This window comes from Papio anubis, chromosome 13, assembly GCF_008728515.1.
Source record: "Papio anubis isolate 15944 chromosome 13, Panubis1.0, whole genome shotgun sequence".
In the NCBI taxonomy this organism is placed as follows: Eukaryota; Metazoa; Chordata; class Mammalia; order Primates; family Cercopithecidae; genus Papio; species Papio anubis.
Window position 1 is genome coordinate 90,219,323 of NC_044988.1, and position 19,464 is coordinate 90,238,786.

Genomic DNA, 19,464 nt, shown 5'->3' on the forward strand with positions numbered 1-19,464 from the left:
TCTGGTTGGCTAATTAAAGTCTCCTCTTCATGTCCCGTCGCCTCACCTCAGTTTCTCTCTCCTTTTCTTCCCTTGGAGCAGCACAAAGTCCTCGGAGCTCTCCAGATGACACACTCTCATCAGGAGATGCCATCTGAGATTTCTCCTCTTTAAGGCACTGAATTAAAGCTTCTTTGCTCTTCAAAGACAGCTTCAACTCCTCAATCAGTCTAAAAGAGAACAAAATTTAAATATTAATTCTAAGCTGTTCTCTTAGCTCAGTGGAGCAGGGGGAGGAAGGAAATGGGGCCAGATATCTTCAAAGTAGACATATACAATGGCTGAACATAAACAGAATCACATTTTGCAGGTAGGAGATGATGCGCCAGAACTCGTGTGACATTAACTGGTCCCCTGCCTGCCTCCAGTCAATTCAACTCTGAGCTTCTAGACTCTAACCAAGCTGTGATCCTATTCAAATACCTTCAACGGCCCCCACCAACAGCAGTGGACTACTAATTTTTTTGGCCAAGAAGTCCTCTCTCCAAAAGAAATGTCACTGAAACCTAAGCAAACAAAACCAATGAAGCAGAGCTGTTCAGGTGAGTGTGGAAAAAACGGAATGTCTTGCCAAGGCTTCTCAGGGCAAAGTTTAAAAACACTGACTTTCAAGATAAAGGTGAAACTCCTTTCCAGGCATTCCAGGTCCCAGGTCTTAGAGCCTACCAGATCAGAGGCCCCTGCCGACAGCTTCAGTCTCACAGGAAACCATCGCCCTCTCCATCTCCACTCAGTAGCCTCACTTCCAGTTCTCTCCCAAAGCCAGACTGTTTCATGCCTCTACGCCTTTGCTCATGCTATTCCTCTAGCTAAAAGGCCCTTTCCCACCCTACCCCCACCTCACCCCCACCTCTACCTGACAAACACCCATTCATCCTGCCAGAGCTAATTAAGCATCACCTCCCCTCCAGGAAGTTTTGCTACCTGCACCCCTAGTGCCCCCCTCAGGAACAGCTGAACATATCCCTCTCTGGGCTGTGTTATCAAATAACACAATATAATTACCAAATTATCCCATATCAACTGCCCCTTGGCCATGGCAAGTAATTCAATCTCTCTGAGCCTGTGCCTCCTCAGCTACAAAATAGGGGTGACTTGGGATTGTGGACCGGAGACAAACTATTTAAAACAATCTTGCACTGCTCCTGGAATATGGTGGAACTCAACAAATGACAGTTGCTACAATTATTACTTTTTTTTTTAACATGTAACAATTAGCATTTCGTCAGAAGACCCTCAGAATAGCCTTTCTGCAGCTAAGCCTAGAAAGCAACTTAGTTTGGTAGAAAGAACAAAGATTTTGCAGTCAGACAGAGCTGCCCTAGTGAAGCACAGCTTCCCAGGATGAAGGTAAAGAGGGAGACAAAGGTAACTGAAGTACCTAGCAATGCACTAGGACACAGGGTGCCAGGCAGCACCAGTGCAATACCCCAGAAAACCTGGAAAGAGGTGTAAGATTGCCCTCTAGGGGCTCAACTTTGAAATCATCACATAATCGATGAGAGAGGTAGTCACCAAACTATAAATACTTAAAATTGAAGCACTGTGTTGTATGTAATTTTACATCAATAAAACTGATTTTTTTTTTTTTTTTTTTTTTTTAGTTACCTTAAAGCAAGTTCTAGATAGGGAATAGAAAAAGTAGGCAGGCCTGGTGGGGACTCCTGTGGCCAAGCTGGAGCACCAGGCCCATCTAAGGGGAGGGGTAGCCTCAATCCAGCAAGACGATACCCAGGGCTGCCAATCTCCTAGGTTTTAAAGAGAAGGTGGAAATCCAGACTTCTGCATGAAATTCAATTTTTTACATATTGGCAACTAATTCACACTTTAAAAAATACTGTAAGCCAAATAGAACATATCTGTTGGCATATTTGATCTGCAGGGCTTCCCAGTATTAACTGCCTTAAAGACACAGAGCAGCTCAAAGGCCAGATTGAAGGCAATAAAGTAGCTAAAGCATGCACCTTTAAAAAGGGTGGTGGGACCCCAGAAAGATATTGGCGGAGTCCATCCATCCACGTGAGGGGTTCCTGGGCCCTAAAGATTCAACACCTTGCCCTGCCCAACAGTGAGTCGATCTGTGTCACAGATCTAGATCCATCTCATGAGGGCAAAACCAAGGACTCTGGTTCCAGTTCTCTGCTAACCACTTGACCTTGACTTAGCTTCCTAGGCAGGCCTGCCTTCAGGGAGGGAACATACTGATCCTACAACCAGGAGAATTTCACCACAAAAAGGGCCACAACCTGAGCAAAAATCCAGAGCTGGCATCCGACTGCTGCACTGGTCTCTGGGAGTGCGCCTGGGACACAGCTATCCCTGAGAGACAGTTGCATTCACAGGACTGATACATTGGGTTTCGGTGCCTGTCCAGCCAGACCTCTGGGAAATCCCAGGAAGATGCAGCCTTCAACAAAGCCCTGATCCAACATCCATGCAGACTCCACCACCTAGAACACAGTAAGTACTTGATACACGTTAACCCTTCCCAAAGTCCCCCTTCCAAAAAAGATGAACAATCAAGCTTCTGTGGCACATGCTAAGAGGACCACTCTCCTCTAGGATCACCTTAAAATGTGCCAGGCTCTGTACCTTTATGTGCTGTTCTCTCTGCTTGGCAAAGCGTCCTCACCCAACTCTCAGGACTCCTTGTCTGACAAGCCCTCCCCATCCCACGCCCAGGCAGAGCTGATCACACCTTGCTTTTGTCACAGCACAGAACCCTGGGCTCACCTTTATCACAGCATCCATCACGACATATATTTTCTTAACATCTAGCCCCTCCCACACTGAGAGCACCACAGAAGCAGGAGAACGTTCAGCCCTGCATTCCCAGCACGCATTCCCAAGGCCACACTCAGTGGTTGGTTAAGGAATGAATCTATACTTCCTTTAACTCAAGCTTTAATCCATACACCCAACCACATCCTAGACTCCACTCACTGAGGCTCACAGGCCCTCAAACCCAACACGTGCCAACTGAAGGTATCATCTTCCCTCTCCCTCCACCCGAAAACATTTCTTCTTCTTCCTTTCCCCCCTACAAAATTCAATAAACTGCACCACCCCACAGCTGCTCATGCTCAAAACCTGGGCAAGGGCCAGGCGCAGTGGCTCATGCCTGTAATCCCAGCACTTTGGGAGGCTGGCAAATTACCTGAGGTCAGGAGTTCAGGACCAGCCTGGCCAACATGGTGAAACCCTGTCTCCACTAAAAATACAAAAATTAGCCAGGCTTTTTTGGTGGCGGGCAACTGTAATCCCAGCTGCTCGGGAGGCTGAGGTAAGAGAATCACCTGAACCTGGGAAGCAGAGGTTGCAGTGAGCCGAGATCACACCACTGCACTCCAGCCTGGAGGACAGAGTTAAGACTCCATCTTAAAAAACAAAACAAAACAACAAAAAAAACACCTGGGCAAGGGTGTGTCACTGTAGCCATTCCCCTCATCCCCCAAATCCAATCAGTCACCAAGTCCTTCAAGCCCATCATGTCTACCCTACCTTCTGGCCTGTTTTCCTCCATTCCCAGCTCTGTCACGTCCACCTTGATCACCATCAGCTCTTTCCAGGATTTCTGCATCAGCCTGAGAACTAGTCTTCTACCCAGCCCCAGCACCAATCCATTCCCTCAGGGCAGCCAGAAAGATCTTTCTAAATTTAAATCTGATCTTGTCATTCCCCGAAGCCCCACCTTGAACTCTTCGGTGGCTTCTTGTATGCCTTTAGGATAAAACTCAAATTCTTCAATAAGGTCCATGTCACCCCCCAGCTTCCCTCTCCTCACCTCTTCCCCACTCCTTTCCAGAACACAGCACTCAGGCCAGGCTATGCACCCTCCTGTGCCTGGATCCTGCCGTGTTCCTTCTTGCCTCAGGACTTTCAGTCGCACTGTTCCTTTACTTCCCTTTCTTTGTCCAAGTAGTTCTTCCTCATCCCAGTACTTTTCCCAGGAAACTTTTCCTAATCCCTCTAAACTGAATTCGATAAAATTTGTTAACCCAGCATTGATCCTACTTAGCCCTTATCATCTTGCTCCTCCCTCTACCCCTCCCACCCTGCTGGATGATAAGCTTCAACTCAAACAATGAGATTCCTGGGGAGAGGAACCCAGGCTGTATTACTCCCTCTTACATTCTCATCACCACTGTGCTGAGTGGAAGATGCTCAGGAAATATTTGTTGAACAAAAGGCATAAAGATCCAATAGAACCAATGAACTGACTGCTCAGCATCTGTCAGGCCCCTCAGAGGGCCTTTTCTATTCACTCTGTCCCAGGACCTCTTTTCAAACCTATCCCAAACCCTCTCCTTCCCCTTCACAGGCGCCAGGAATTCTGCCAGTCGTTTCTTCTTTGGTGGCTGCTCACAAATTCTATTCCCTGGGTCCCCTACTCCCAGTTTAACTGCTCCAGACCTGTAGCTCCCAAGGAAGACAAACCCATAAGCCTTCTAAGGGCTTCACTGCTGATGGGTTGGCAGAGATACAAGGGAACACAGAAATGGTTCTGTGGAATTCTTAGTCTAGTGGCTCCATGGGTGGTGCCTGGAAAGGGCAGTATTCTGGGGGGAGGCTCAGTAGGAGGGCACATCCCAGGGAAGTTTCTCTTCCTAGCCATGAAGTCAAGAAAAACACAAGGTCTCAAATGGGTAAACTGAGATGATACATATTCACTCCACTGAGGTCCATGGGGAACCCAGTTTCCTCACTCACCCTGAAATTATTAATCATAAAACTTTCATTTTCCAGATCAAAGCTAAGAAAAGATCGCAGAGCACCAAATAAATGCTCGCACCTCCAAATGCTGAAGCTAGGGCACTTACATGGAGGCATGGGCTCTCCCTCTGGGTCTATTTACTTCTCTTTTACAGATAATCCCATCCCAAGGATTAGGATTTGCTCATCTGATTTTCCAAGCAGCAGACTCCAATCTCCACAGGTAGTACCAAGGCAGAAGTAAAAGCAGACAACAGTTGAGAAACCAGGCAGTTAGGCCAAGCACCTAAACAACACAGTAGTGTTCGTCAATGCAGGGGGAAGGCACCAAATGACCAAGAAAACAGAGCCAGTCAGTATCCTCTGAAACAGATCATTTGCTTTAGAACAATTTCTATCAAATTCCAAGCTCAGCTCTTCAACAGATAGGTCACAGGTTAGCCAGCAGTTGGACTTAGATTTAGTTAACCTTCCACTTAGTGACTGCCAAAATAAGGCAAGAGTATCAAAATGTAAGGTTTATGGTAAGCAATAAAATCAGCTTTCTCCTGACAAGTTTTTACCAAAAGTTTGGTTGCAAAATACGATGGGCACAAAGGATTGCCTAAAGGCCATATCAACTATCCAATAGACTAGAAGGCATCCATTTTATCATGGATCATCAAAGAGCTCTGTATTTGGTCAACACGGTTTTATTTTTGACACCTTGCCCTGTACTAATTTGTGCCTTGGGCTGCATTAAAAGATATGATGGAAAATAAGTCACATGGAATTCACTGGTATTTCTTGTGGGGGCAGTCACTCACTGTTCACTTTCGGAAGAACCACAAGAGAAATTTCCTCTGATTGTGCCAAGTAAAACTGGACTTCTCCTGAGTTACTAGCTTGTTTTACCTCATTTGCAATGTGAATCTTGTCTCTACCCTTTTTCCTTTGACTTCCAGGAAGCTTACGGGCAAAATCAAATGCTAACTTTAGTATCTGAGTAGAACTTTTCAGCATGAATGTCTATCAGTAGACTATCTCTGACCTCATATGACTATGCTATTCCTTTTCTCTTCCTCCTGATTTTCTCCGTAGTTTTCTTTCTATCTAACTGTGTTGGACTTGTTCCCGTTAGTCACTCAAGTCCTGTGGGAAACACGGGGAGAAGGGAGGGATAAAAGGGAAGAAAAGGGAACACGCTGCCAGATAATGTGATGTCAGGGTATGACAGGGACAAGAGCCAGACCTGTCTTTCTCATCCAGGACCAGAGCCATTGCCAAGTCCCCCTTGTGCATCTTCTTCATCTCTGAAAGCTTGCTTTCCAAACTCAACCGAAGAGCCTTCTCCGTTTCTGTCCCTGCAAAGGCCTTTTCCAGTTCTGCTTGGGCGGCTTTCACATCCTAGAGTTAAATTAAATGCATTTGATGCAATTTTTCAATACAATTGGGAACATTTTGAAAGGAAATTGGATTAAAATATAAATATTTATGACTTTTTCTCCAGCACATTTCCCCTCCCTGAATTGTACTATACATGGAGAGAATCGGTAATAAATACACTTGCCAGCCATTTTTCCCTCTTGTATCCTGAAGCGCAATAGGCATTTCCAACGGAAAAGACTCAACTCTGTAAGAACTGTATTTTTGGTTTTGAAAAATCAGATCAATATTTACAGCTTCAAGAAGAACAAGGAGAAATGCTCCTCTCAATACTAAACATACATAAATTCCAAAGAGTCACCATAATTTCCATACAAATTCATCCCACACACCCCCACCGCTCTATTTTTTTAAGATAATGACTGAACAATTCTAAAGTACATTTTCTATATCTCCAAGGTGATTTAGGTGGTACAAAAAAAAAAACAACTGTATGTTCTTCCCAAGAGGTCAGAGAAGCCAATGAGGAAATTATGTAAATCATGCAGGCAGTGTCTGTGTTAGGGAAAAAGGCCCTGGTGTTCATGAAAGTGACCTGGGAGTGGATATGAATCTCCAACTACTCACACCAACTGCCTCCAATTACATCACAAAGATAAACACCAAAGAGAATTGGGTTCAAAAACCAGCTCTCCCACATACTTGCTGTGTGATCTCAGGTAGTTATTAAACCTCTCCGAGCCTGAGCTTCCCAATCGATAAAATAGGGATAACCACCGTCCCATCAAAGAGCTGTCGTGAGTCACTGTCAAACGCTTGTTCCATCACAGGAAGCTCAGAAAAAAATGTTGGCTCCCTCCTCCCTGCCCTTGCCCTCCACAGTGCTGCCCCCACCACTATCTCCTCACGGGGCTTCCTGTCACTCTCAATGAAAGCTGAAAAAAATCATGTATCATATTCTTAGACAACAACAAAGCCTGTTATTTACTAAATGCCAGGCTCTGAGCAAGGAGCTTCATTCATATTATCTCCCAACTGCATCCAACCCTAAAAAGTTATATCCCGAGACAGTAGAGTATAGCAGTTTAGAATGCAGATCTGAAGCCAGACTACCTGATATTTACTGCCTGGGTGCCCCTAAGCAAGTGACTTAGCCACTCTGTGCCTGTTTCATCATCTGTTTAAAAAAAAAAAAGAAAGAAAGAAAAAGGATGACAGAAGTATTCACCTCACAGAGGTTTATTGAAAAGATTACCTTCATGTCTATAAAGAGCTTAGGAGGATGTCTCACACAATGAAATGGTAAGCCCAAAATAAATTGTTAATACTACAGTTATTATTACAATTACCACTGCAAACCAGGTATCACTGTCCTTATTTTACAGATGATGAAGCAGAGGCTCAGAGTAAGCAAATACCTTATCCTGGGTGACAAGGCTAGTAAGTGACAGAGGAGAGATTTGTCACCCCAACACACGGGAAAGCACTTACAGGGAAAAAAAAATGACCCAGTAAGTTAGATCTCATAATTACACTTTAGCTAAAATTCAGAATTTGTGATCAGGAGAATCTTCTTGTGGTTCTAGTTCTACCACTTCTGACCTATACTAAGTTTCTAACCCTCTCCAAGCCTGTTTAAAACACAGGTATTTTGGGCCTAATAGCTACATTTCCCCAAAAGGACAATTTAAGGGCTGATGTGAACATCATAAATGGAAAATTGTAAACTGCAAAAACAGTGCCTGCTCTTTGTATCCAGAAGTGCTTCTGGTGCCATTTCTCTCTATATCTAAAAAGAACCAGTTTCGGGTAGAGAAACTGTGATAAAACAACAGATATCAAAGACCAAGAATTAAATAGTGTTACTTAATACTAGCTTAAAATAGATAAGGAGACAGGATTTTTTAGCCAGGAAACATCCTGACTCCCATCACAGTGATAGGAAATACCTAACTGAGAATAAATAGAAGGAGAAGTGACATGCAGTGCCTAATAGAGAAAAGACATTCTATGAGCACTGGCAGGATGGTTGGAGGGAAGCCGGATACCAGGTACCAGAGCTGGATGGACACGTGGTAGCCTAAAGGTCAGAGTCTGGTTCCAGGCTTAACTAATGTGAGGTAAGTCATTTCCCTTCTCTGGCCTTCAGCTTCCACATCTTTAAAATAATGGAGCTAAACTAGACAATAAGCAGAGTGCTGTTGTAGAAAGAGCATGGGCTTTAAAATCAGCATAGTTAAACCCAGGATTAAACCTATTAGTATTAGGTTAGGCCTATTAAATGAGTTAGTACTTCTCTCTGTATTTCAGTGACCTTATACAGAAATGAAGACCACAATGGCCAGTTTGCAGGGTAAAGGTGTTATAAACTATACATGTAAAATGCCTGAAATGGGGCTACAATCCAGGAGATGCTCAATAAGGGTGGCTGTTGTTTCTCCTGAAACTGACGGTTTACGAAAAAGGAAACGAAACTGTGCCCACCTGTTATTAACCCACTGTAAGAAATACACTGCCCTCAGGATTTCCAGACTTGCCTTTTCTAAAAGGAGTATTCTTTTGGTTAGGAGATCTTCCACCTGCTGCACCTTCTTTCGAGCATCTTCTTTTACCCGCTGGATTTCAGAGCCACCAGCTTCAGCTAAGCTCTCGACTGCTTTGCTGCAAAAAGAGGCACAGGGTAAAACATGCAAGGGTGATAGTCTGATGGTCATTTCACAGCCCCAGAGAGACAAGGAATATCTGTTAGTCATTTCTCCCACAGACCTGTGCTGAGCTTCTTTTTCTTTAGCTTAATATTTATCATTCAAAAACGCAAATAAGAAAAAAGTAAGAATCATCCATAATCTTGTCACTCAGGATAACTAAGTCAACATTTTAGCATATAGCCTTTCAGACGTTTTCTACAAAAAAGAACCATTTGGTACATATCAGTGAATTGATTTTGTTACTTAATATACCATAAACATCCTTTTGTGTCAATAAAGTCTATATCATCATTTTTAAAGGCTGTATATTAACTCAATGTATGAAATGTACTATAGTTTACTAAATCAATTCTCTATTTTTAAAACATTTAAATTGTTTCTCATTTAACACATTGTATCTGACGATACTCACAAAGTTCTGAGAACAGTGCCTGGTACAAAGTAAGTATTCAATAAATGTTGGTGAAATTGTTTACTGTAATAAGCAATGTTATGACAAAAGCATCCTTGTATGTCTACTATCCAGCTATCCAGTGACTTCTAGAAAGGGAATAGCTGGGTCACAGGGTAAGCCCACTGCTAAGATTCTGGATAGCTACTGCCAAATTTCCCACCAGGGGGCTTCCAACAAAGTATACTTCCACCAGTGGTGCAAGGAGGGCAGAGAGCTGGTCTGACAAACCAACGTGCAAAGGAGCAGTATGCAACGAAAATAAATCTGCGGGAGTAAGGGTCTGCATACTTCATCTTCTGCCAACTGAAGGGAAAAGCATTTTAAATGCATCAGGATCAATCTGTTCACACACTAGCTACCACTTAGGGTATGAAGAGGGGAGGTTACACAAGCAACCTGTACTCTGTGTTACTCTAACATAAAACACAGAGTAAGCACTGCTAGAGCACCATGGAATATTCTCTCCACATGACGGGCAGTGGTGGGAATGGCACGCCCAAATCAGACGCAGGACTACAACCACCGATGCCAGAAGATAAACAGTGTCGGACATGACTGTATGAGCAGTCCTCATCAGATTTCTAAAATGATTGCAGGTTTCCAGAAGGCAGAATAATAAAGGAAATGCTTCCACCTAAGGCTGGTTTCTCAGAAAAACTGCAACAGAACAAATCTATTCACCACCAGCTTCCCATGCCCTACTTTAAAGATATATAAAATTTTTCCAACTGAGAGCCATGTGATCAGATACTCACATGTACAAGCCATGTGAATTTTTTTACTGAGAACAATGGAAAGTCAAGAGGACCATACTTGTTGTCCAAGTCTCAAACATGAGTCGCCTGAAAATAAAGACTTTATTAGTATCTTTTTTCTTTTCACCAATAAAGCTTCAGAAGGCCCCAGTGTCATATCATTTTAATGGAATTCAATGTGAACAACTGGAAAGAAAGAACATGGGCTCTGAAGCTGCACAGATCTCCTTCTAAATTTTTACTCTATTATATCCTCAGTGTGACTCTGGGTGAATTATATAGCCTCACTAAATTACCTCTCACACCTCAGTTTCCTCATGTGAAAAATGAGATGATTACCTCTCAGAATTAATGTGCTCACATATGTAGGCCTGTTCCTCTCTGATCGGAGTGCTCTGCACGCTAGCCCTTGGCCTCTGAGGCCCACACAGTGCTGGCTCCTGCTGAGCTGCTGTGAGAGGCCTCATTCTACCCTCTGCTGGGGTCTCTGCTGGCCACAGCCAAGGTGCCCATTTCTATTTCCTGATTCATGCCATTGAATGCCATCACCCCCCACTCCTGGGGCTCATTTTTGGATCGCTGTCTTGAATTCACGGTGATTCACAATCATTTCTATCACTCCTTGAGGAGCATTATACACGGCCGAAAGAATTCTGGACGAGAAGCCCTGCCTTCCCAGGCCTTGGATACAGGATTTCTCCAGCAATGAATTTCTGCTACCTGCTCACCAAGGTTTGAGGCCTGGGCTTTACAGAGCCTCCTCTATAAAACAGATCGCCTCTGCTACCCCTTTCCCTTACCCCTCCACCCTACCTACCAGAGTGCAAATATGCTGTCTCCCTCCTATCAGCCCAGGTCTAACCTTTGTGTTTTGCTCTCTGAATCACATACATTGTCAAGAAGCTGACTACAATTTTTAACAAGTACTATGATTACTCAGTTTGTCTGAGTTTGAGTTATACCAGTAAAATATATTCCCAATAATAAATGTTCCAACTTTTCATTTATCATCTTTGTGTTTTACAGTTTCTGTGGCAATAAAATTTATACTCAGTAGTATGGTACAATTTTCCTCTACTAATGGAATTATTATTTTTGTTTGTGTTTTAAAGCTACAGAGATAAAATTTACTCGCAACAATATGACTGCTTTCGTTTTTAATGTCCCCTTATTGTAACTGATAAATATAACAGTGGAAAACCAGCCAACAAATGTTTATTTCACAGCAAGGCACAGCGCGCTCTGGAGCCAGAGCAGCCGCTACACGTTTCCCCACTCCTCGAACCTCGGTTTTCTCTCCACTCAAATGGGAATTCTGGCTGCCCACATAATTGATCAAATGCAATAAAGCCTGTCAAGTGCCAGACGCAGGATGTCTGCGTCTCAATAAGTGTTAGCTCCCTCCCTCGACCCTTTCTTTCCTTGCAGAATCAGGGCTAACACACAAGGTGGACAGCAAGACCTGAGGAGAGGAAGGGCTGAGAGAAACTGGTTTCATCTAGCTTTCCACCCAATACAAGAAAGTCAGACTCTATAAATGCCAGCCTCACTACCCTTTCAATCCTCCACATTTCCCCTGGATTCTTTTCATTCTAATTATGGTTCTTCAGGTAAAAGCAGGGGCTTTTCCTGTGGCAGATGTCATATCCTGTCCCCATGCCCCACCAAAAATCATAACACTGAAAAGGGGAGTCAAGGGTATTATATTAACATAGATATTTTCCATCAGCAAGTATCCACCATAGACATACTGCTGGGTGCTAGAAAGCTAGGGTTAAAGAGAAAAGCACGACCAGGCATGGTGGCTCACACCTGTAATCCCAGCAACTTTGGGAGGCCAATGCGGGTGGATTACCTGAGGTCAGGAGTTTGAGACCAGTCTGGCCAACATGGTGAAACCCTGTCTCTACTAAAAATACAAAAATTTGCCAAGCATTGTGGCGTATGCCTGTAGTCCCAGCTACTCAGGAAGCTGAGGCAGAAGAATCGCTTGAACCCGGGTTGCAGTGAGCCGAGATTGTACCACTGCACTCCAGCCTGGGCAACAGAGCGAGACTCCATCTCAAAAAAAAAAAATTAGAGATAGGCACACCTAGCAGTTCCATGGTAGATACTGTCATTGAACAGATACATAGATATTGTGTATATACCAATATACAATTATCTACATACAAAAATTTAAAAAGAACATGGAACCTAGTGCTGAACTAGAAGTCAGGGACTTGAGTTCTAATAGCAGATGTGACCTTCCCGGCTGGGAGTCATGGCCCTTCCCTTTTCCTGGCCTATAGTCTCTCCTCTATGAAATGAGGGTATTCTTCAAGACTTTCCCAGCTCCCAGAACAATGATGGAATGTAAATGGAAAGTGTTTTATAAACTAACAACTGTTATGCATAGAGTATTATCATTCTGTACCAGCGAAGTCCGTTAAGAGACGGACGCAGGCTAGAGGAAGCCATGCATGGTTCCAGATCTGAGGCTTTACAAAGGGCTGAGCAATGGAAGGCATTTGGGCTGGGAGGAAATGAGAGGGGAGGAGGTCTGCTGGAGCAGAGTTAGAGCAGCAAAAGCAAGAACATTTTAGCATCCATGAACTGCGTCTGGGATAGAGCTGGTAGACAGGAAGCTGGAGCAGTTTAAGAATGTTCATTGCGAACATTCTTAACAGAGCTCATGACCTTAACCCCAGACAGAAATCATCCATGACATCTCCCTTCCCATCCATCACCAAGGCCTGTTGATTCTGCTTCCCAAATGTCTGATTCACCCAGCTACTCTGTCACTCGCCTCTCACCTCAACCACTGGACCAGCTTCCTGACTGGTCTCCCAGCTTCCACTCATGCTCTCTCCACAATCCACTTCCCACCCAGCATCCAGAATGACCTTTTCAAAAACAGAACTCTGATTGTGTCACTCGCTTAAAACCTACGACTGCTTTCCATGTGATTTTAGGATAAAGACCAAAATCTCTAGTGTTCTAGACTTCTCATATTCCCTCAGACCTATACATTCTCTTCTCTTTGAACAGTTTCTCTACCCATTCACCTTGTTAATTCCTACTTGTCTTTCAGATCTCATTTCAAATGCCACCTCCTCAGGGACACCTTTCCTGCTATACAGCCACATCTATATATTTACTCCCCTACCTGGCTGGGCACAGCGGCTCACCCCTGTAATCCCCGTACTTTGAGAGGCTGAGATGGGTGGATCACGTGAGGCCAGGGGTTCAAGACCAGCCTGGCCAAGATGGTGAAACCCCATCTCTACTAAAAATACTAAAGTTAGCTGAGCATGGAGGCACATGCCTGTAATCCCAGCTACTCGGGAGGCTGAGGCAGGAGAATCGCCTGGACCCAGGAGGCGGGGGTTGCAGTGAGCTGAGATCACGCCACTGCACTCCAGCCTGGCAGAGTGAAACTCCGTCTCAAAAAATAATAATAATATATATTTACTCCCCTACCTATAAATTCTCATAGCTCTCTTTATTTTACTTCATAGCTCTTTCCCCAACTTTTGTTTATATATTTATTACTCCAAGTATTTTATCACCATCACTCCCACTAGAATGTGAGCCTCATGCATCTGATTGCATCACCACTCCATCCCCAGGAACCTAGTCCACTGCAGCACACAAGAGCCACTTAATACATATTTCTGAATAAATGCATAAAGCTAGTCAGACCACACAAGCCTGAGCCATTTGGGAAATATACACATATAAAGATGTGCACAAGCCTCCAAAATACTCAATCCCATGTTTTGCTATTGAGGAGGGTATGCAAGCCTTTGTGAGCTGAGGTTGCCATGTGTATGAGCTTAACTAAAAACCAGTCCAAGCCAAGACCTGCAGCAGGCAGGGCACTGAGTATGAGACAGACCAAATTTCATTACTGATCTTCAGGTTTGATAAAGTAGATTTGCCTCCCTGCCCAGAAAATAATGTACTTCAAAAAACAACAACAACATTAACAACAACTTGTTAATCTGGTGATATTTATTACTTCATTCACTTATTCATTCAGAAAATACCAAGTGTGCAAGTTCAGCATAACCCGGAGAAGCAGCCTACGCCTGGCATCCTGTAGTCTGCTGAAAGCCAACAGCAGGCCAGCTTCCAGCCGCTGGACCCGGTGGCAATGAAGGGAATTATACTGGCCTGGCCCAGAGCAGTGCAGCCGTGCCCTAAACCAAGAACTCCATGGTCCTGGCCTACCACACCCAGCAGGAACTCTACTGTCAGAACAAATGAAGCATTTCCACATAAGCTTCTGGCTGGGATCCTCAGTGAGGCAGCCCCGGGAAGTCTTATTCCACTGTCACAGAACAAAACTTAGCACACTTTGGTGTCGCCACTTTACCCACAACACCCTCTACCACTGTACCTTCCTGGCATGTTATTTTTCACAGGTGTGATGAACAGCTCACCAGTCTCTGATGGGCTCTTCGAGTAGAGGGGTGGAGGGCTGTCTCTTTTCAGATCTTTGGGCAGATGTTAGATTCGAAATACTTGTGTATTTCACAAGTTATTATGTAATAAATGTTTATGAATGAGTGAATAATCAACTGATTCACAGACTGTATTTGCTGAACTGTGCTTGTTGTTCAATATTTGAATAAATGAAAATACTAGTTTTCAAATGCTTTTTAAGGAGTAGAAACTCTTTCAAGCAAAATATTATGAGGGTCCCTAGTACATTTAACAGATATTAAAGGAAAAAAAAGAAAAAGACAGTTACTCTGGCTGAAGCCCCATCCTCTGTCTCCCCGCCTCACCCACCAGGACCCCTTCAAATCACCCCAGGCTTTTACAACAATAAGAATGAACTACTGATATAATTAACAACACAGCTCAATCTCACAAATACATTGTTGAGGAAACAAGCCAGACACAAAAGAAAACCTACTATATAATTCCTTGTATATACAGTTTAAAAACAGGCAGAACTAACAGTGGTCAGAACAGTAGTTATCTTTAGGGGAGAAAGGTGAGTTCTGAGACCACAAAGAGGGCTTTTGCGGGGGCTGGTATGTTCTCTTTCCTGATCTGGATGGTAGTTCCACGGGTGTGTTTGCTTGTGAACATTCACGCTGTACACTTAAGATCTGTTCATTTTTCTATAATCATGGTATCTCTTAAAAGCTTGCTGAAAAGTAAATAATTAAGTAAAAACAAAAACCTCTTTGGAGTCCTCAGACTCCAGATGGAAATCAATTGTCTTAGAAAAGTGGATGGCTCTATTTCACTGACCAACCCAGTGTGGGCGACTTGCAGGCTTTCGAAAGATGACGGTACTCACGAGGCTTTGATGAGCAGCCGCTCTCTCTCCTGGAGTTCCCGCTTCAGACTTTCTACTTCCACCTTGAGCTCAATGTTCTACAAGACAAGATTAAGAAAGAAAAGAAACAACGTAAAATACAGGACCTATGAATGTCAACAATGTGGAAACTGCTTCCAGCACAGACTGACTACAGGATGCTTGTAATAGGCAGATGTTAGATTCAAAAACCCTCATTAGCCTCAGGGCACAGGGAAAAGGGAATTATTAAACACTGGCGGTCTCAAAAGAAAGACCTGGATTTCGCGAGACTTGGAGCAATTATGTAACTGCTCCAAGCTCCTAACAGCCAGAGCATTCAAATATCAAGGCATAAATGTCATACAAGGAAGGCTGATTTAAAAATTGTATGCCCTCCGCCAAGCAAATTTACAAGCAATTCTGCGGTGTGTTCTTCCCATTCCAAAGCAATTACTGGTGGTTGTTTACAATCACACATGTGGTGGCTGTAGCAGTGGGAACGTGTTACAGCTTAAAAAAATAAAATAAAACATGTGGATGGAAAACAGGAGGACACATCATGGCATGTGTCATTTCAATATAAGATTTCAGGGTTCTCACTTACAAAAAAAGCTACAACCACATGGGGCAAGCTGTCTATAAGGAGAACCACAATGTTCTCCAACCAAATGTCTTCCTCTTAACTGAGTGGAACAAAGGGAGTCGCACACAGCCTTGGGCTTACAACTCACGTGAGAATCCAAGACAGAATCCAGGGCAAATGGAATTCAATATGAGACAGTGGAACAGTGGCAGGCTTCTAAAACTTATGCACAAATGTATCCCAGACAGAATATTAGATGAACTCATGTAGTAGATGGGGGTTTGGGTGCATAGTTTGTGGAAGACTGCTGTAAATCTACAATTTCTTGGAAATCTCCCTTTGGTTTTTTGTTTATTTATTTAGAGGCAGAGTCTTGCTCTGCTGTTGCCCAGCCTGAAGTGCAGTGGTGCTATCATAGCTCACTGCAGGCCTCAAACTCCTGGGCTTAAGGGATCCTCCCACCTCAACCTCCTGAGTAGCTGGGACTATAGGCGTGCACTCCCTTGCTGGTTTTTTTGTTCTGTTTTGTTTTGTTTTGTTTTTACAGATGGGGTCTTGCCATATTGCCCCGGCTGATCTTGAACTTCTGGCTTCAAATGATACTCCTGCTTCAGCCTCCCAAAGCACTGGGTTTACAGCTCCTCTTTTATTTTAATAATCCATGCCAATTTTATGTTGTACTCCATAATACATGTGTTTTTCATTTTTCGTTTTTTTGAGATGAAGTCTTGCTCTTGCCATCCAGGCTGGAGTGCAGTGGTGCGATCTCAGCTCACTGCAACCTCCACTTCCCAGGTTCAAGTGATCCTCCTGCCTCAGCCTCCGAGTAGCTAGGATTATAGTAGGCACCTGCCACCACACCCGGCTAATTTTTTGTATTTTTAGTTGAGATGGGGTTTCACCATGTTGGCCAGCTGGTCTTGAACTCCTGACCTCAAGTGATCTGCCCGCCTTGGCCTCTCAAAGTGCTGGGATTACAGGTGTGAGCTACCGCATCCAGCCACATGTGTATTATTTAAACAAAAATATTTCCAGGCCAGGCACAGCGGTTCGCACCTATAATCCTAGCAGTTTGCGAGGCAGACGGATCACTGGAGGTCAGGAGTTCGAGACCAGCCTGGCCAACATAGCGAAACCGTCTCAACTAAAAATACAAAAATTAGCCAGGAGTGGTGGCGCATGCCTGTAGTCCCAGGTATTTGGGAGGCTGAGGCAGAAGAATCGCCTGAACCTAAGAGACAGAGGTTGCAGTGAGCCAAGATTGTACTACTGCACTCCAGCCTAGGTGACAGAGCGAGACTCTGTCTCGAAAAAAAAAAAAATCATTTCCAGTAAGATTTACCATCTCACAGGATATGCCTCCCTCCTTTCTGGCAAGCAGCCCTGGAGAAACAAGTACTTCAGGTTGAGAAGTACAGCCATGACAGAAAGGTCATGGGTGTGTGACCAAAAGGACATGGGTTTAAATTCTGTCTCTACTCTCTACAAGAGGAGACCACAGAGTCAGTGGCTACTCACTTATTCATTCCTTCACTTCGCAGAAACTTACCAAGCACCTGTGAAGGACCGACCACAGAAGACACTGAAGTGAACAAGACACGCTAACGTGGAATACAAAACTAGAAGCACAATATTATAACTGTCCTTAGACACATAAGTCCACAGGGTGACAAAGCAATGCTTCTCCTTTCCAATCCCTCAAGTGTCAAAAACAAAACATAAAAGCTCCCATGACATGAGGGCTTTAAGGATTAAATGAGCAAAGCCTCGGAGACAGGGCTTAAAATAGGTTATCTTCTTCACTGTCAAACAACAAGAACTAAAGAAGTCATCTATGAGGCAGAACTTTTTCTTGAAGAAAGAGATCTTTGCATAAAGGACCCTGGGTAACATTGTATAATGTCTTCAACTGTAATTTTGTGAAAAATGCAGAAACATCCTTCAAACAGAGGATTCTTTTTCCAGCTCTCAGAAGGGTGGAGAGCTTCTATTTATGAAATGATATAATATACTCTAAGTGCTTCACTTTGTGATGAACCAACAGGCACTCCAATTTAATATATTTAAAAGAATTAATACTAACTTGTCCATTCGGCTATTTTTCTCAAGTCCAATATCTCAAGTTATAAACTCATATACATAATTGTAATTTCCAAACCAAAAGTCAGGGTACCTTCAAAGCATAAAACGGAATATTATGAAACTATAAAAAAAAGGCAGCTTAGTGTGGTGGCTCACACCTGTAAGTCCCAACACTTTAGGAAGCCAAGACAGGAGGACGGCTTGAAGCTAGAAGTTCAAGACCAGCCTTGGGCAACACAGCAAGACCCCATCTCTATAAAAAGCAAAAATTTTAAAATGCCAGGTGTGGTGGTGCATGCCTGTAGTCCCAACTACTAAGGAGACTGAGATGGGAGGATCCCTTGAGCCCAAGAGTTCAAGGTTGTAGTGAGCTATGATCATGCCACTACACTCCAGCCTGGTGACAGAGTGAGATACTGTCTCAAAAACAAAAAGAACAAAGAAATTCATTCTTAAACTACTCTTAAAGAAAGATATCCAAGATATCATTAAGTAAAGCGAGGTGCAGTGCCTCACGCCTATAATCCAAGCACTTTGAGAGGCCAAGGCAGGTGGATCACTTGAGGCCAGGAGTTCAAGACCAGCCTGGAGAACGTGGCGAAACCCCATCTCTACCAAAAATACAAAAATTAGCCAGGCGTGCTGGCATTCACATGCAATCCCAGCTAACCAGGAGGCCGAAGACAGGAATTACTTGAACCTGGGAGGCAGAGGTTGCAGTAAGCCAAGATTGTGCCACTGCACTCCAGCCTGGGCAACAGACGGAGACTCCATCGGAAGAAAAGAAAAGAAAACAGAAAAGAGAAAAGAGAAGGAAAGAAGGAAAGAAGGAAGGAAGGAAGGAAAGAAAGAAAAAAGGAAGGAAGGAAAGGGAAGTGAAGAAAGAAAAGAAGGGAAAGGAAGGAAAGAAAAGAAAAAAAGAAAGGAAGGAAGGAAGGAAGGAAAGAAAGAAATCATTAAGTGAAAAATATAAGGTGCAGAACAGAACATGCTTGCATTTATGTAAAAAGAGGGTTTATACACACACACACACACGCAAACACACGCTTGCTTGTAATATATATATATATAATTCCTCTGCATAAGCAATCAATATTTATTAGATCTAGAGGACCACGACACAAGGATGGAAGAGTCTTTTCAGTGTGTACCTCTTAGGCTTTTTGAATTCTAAACCATGTGCACCTATCCAAAAACTTACACTGAAGAAAGGGGTCATGAAATCATCTAGTCAGACAGCTGAAGTGGTATGGTACAATGAGGTTGGAAGACCTAGGCTCAAAATCCACCTCACATAGTAGCTATATGACATCAGGTGGGTTATTCATCTTCTATAAGTCTCAGTTTCTTCCCCTATAAGATGAAGATAAACTCCATGGCATAGGACTGTCATGAGAATTACAATAAGATGCAAATGTACAGATGCCGAAGACAGTGCCTGATAGAGTTGGCAACTGGCACGTTTT

The 19,464-nt window shown here is 43.5% G+C and overlaps 1 protein-coding gene across 5 annotated transcripts in view; it reads right to left on the minus strand.

Moving 5' to 3' along the window:
* Positions 1–19,464, minus strand: part of CDK5RAP2 (CDK5 regulatory subunit associated protein 2) — a 185,303-nt gene that overhangs the window by 136,010 nt on the left and 29,829 nt on the right. For all 5 annotated transcript variants that reach the window (XM_031654462.1, XM_031654463.1, XM_031654461.1 and 2 more), the window contains 4 exons: positions 15,334–15,410; positions 8,655–8,778; positions 5,984–6,138; positions 47–209 (listed from right to left, as the gene is read on the minus strand). In XM_031654462.1, coding sequence (XP_031510322.1) covers positions 47–209; positions 5,984–6,138; positions 8,655–8,778; positions 15,334–15,410 — 519 coding nt within the window. The remainder of the gene's footprint in view (positions 1–46; positions 210–5,983; positions 6,139–8,654; positions 8,779–15,333; positions 15,411–19,464) is intronic.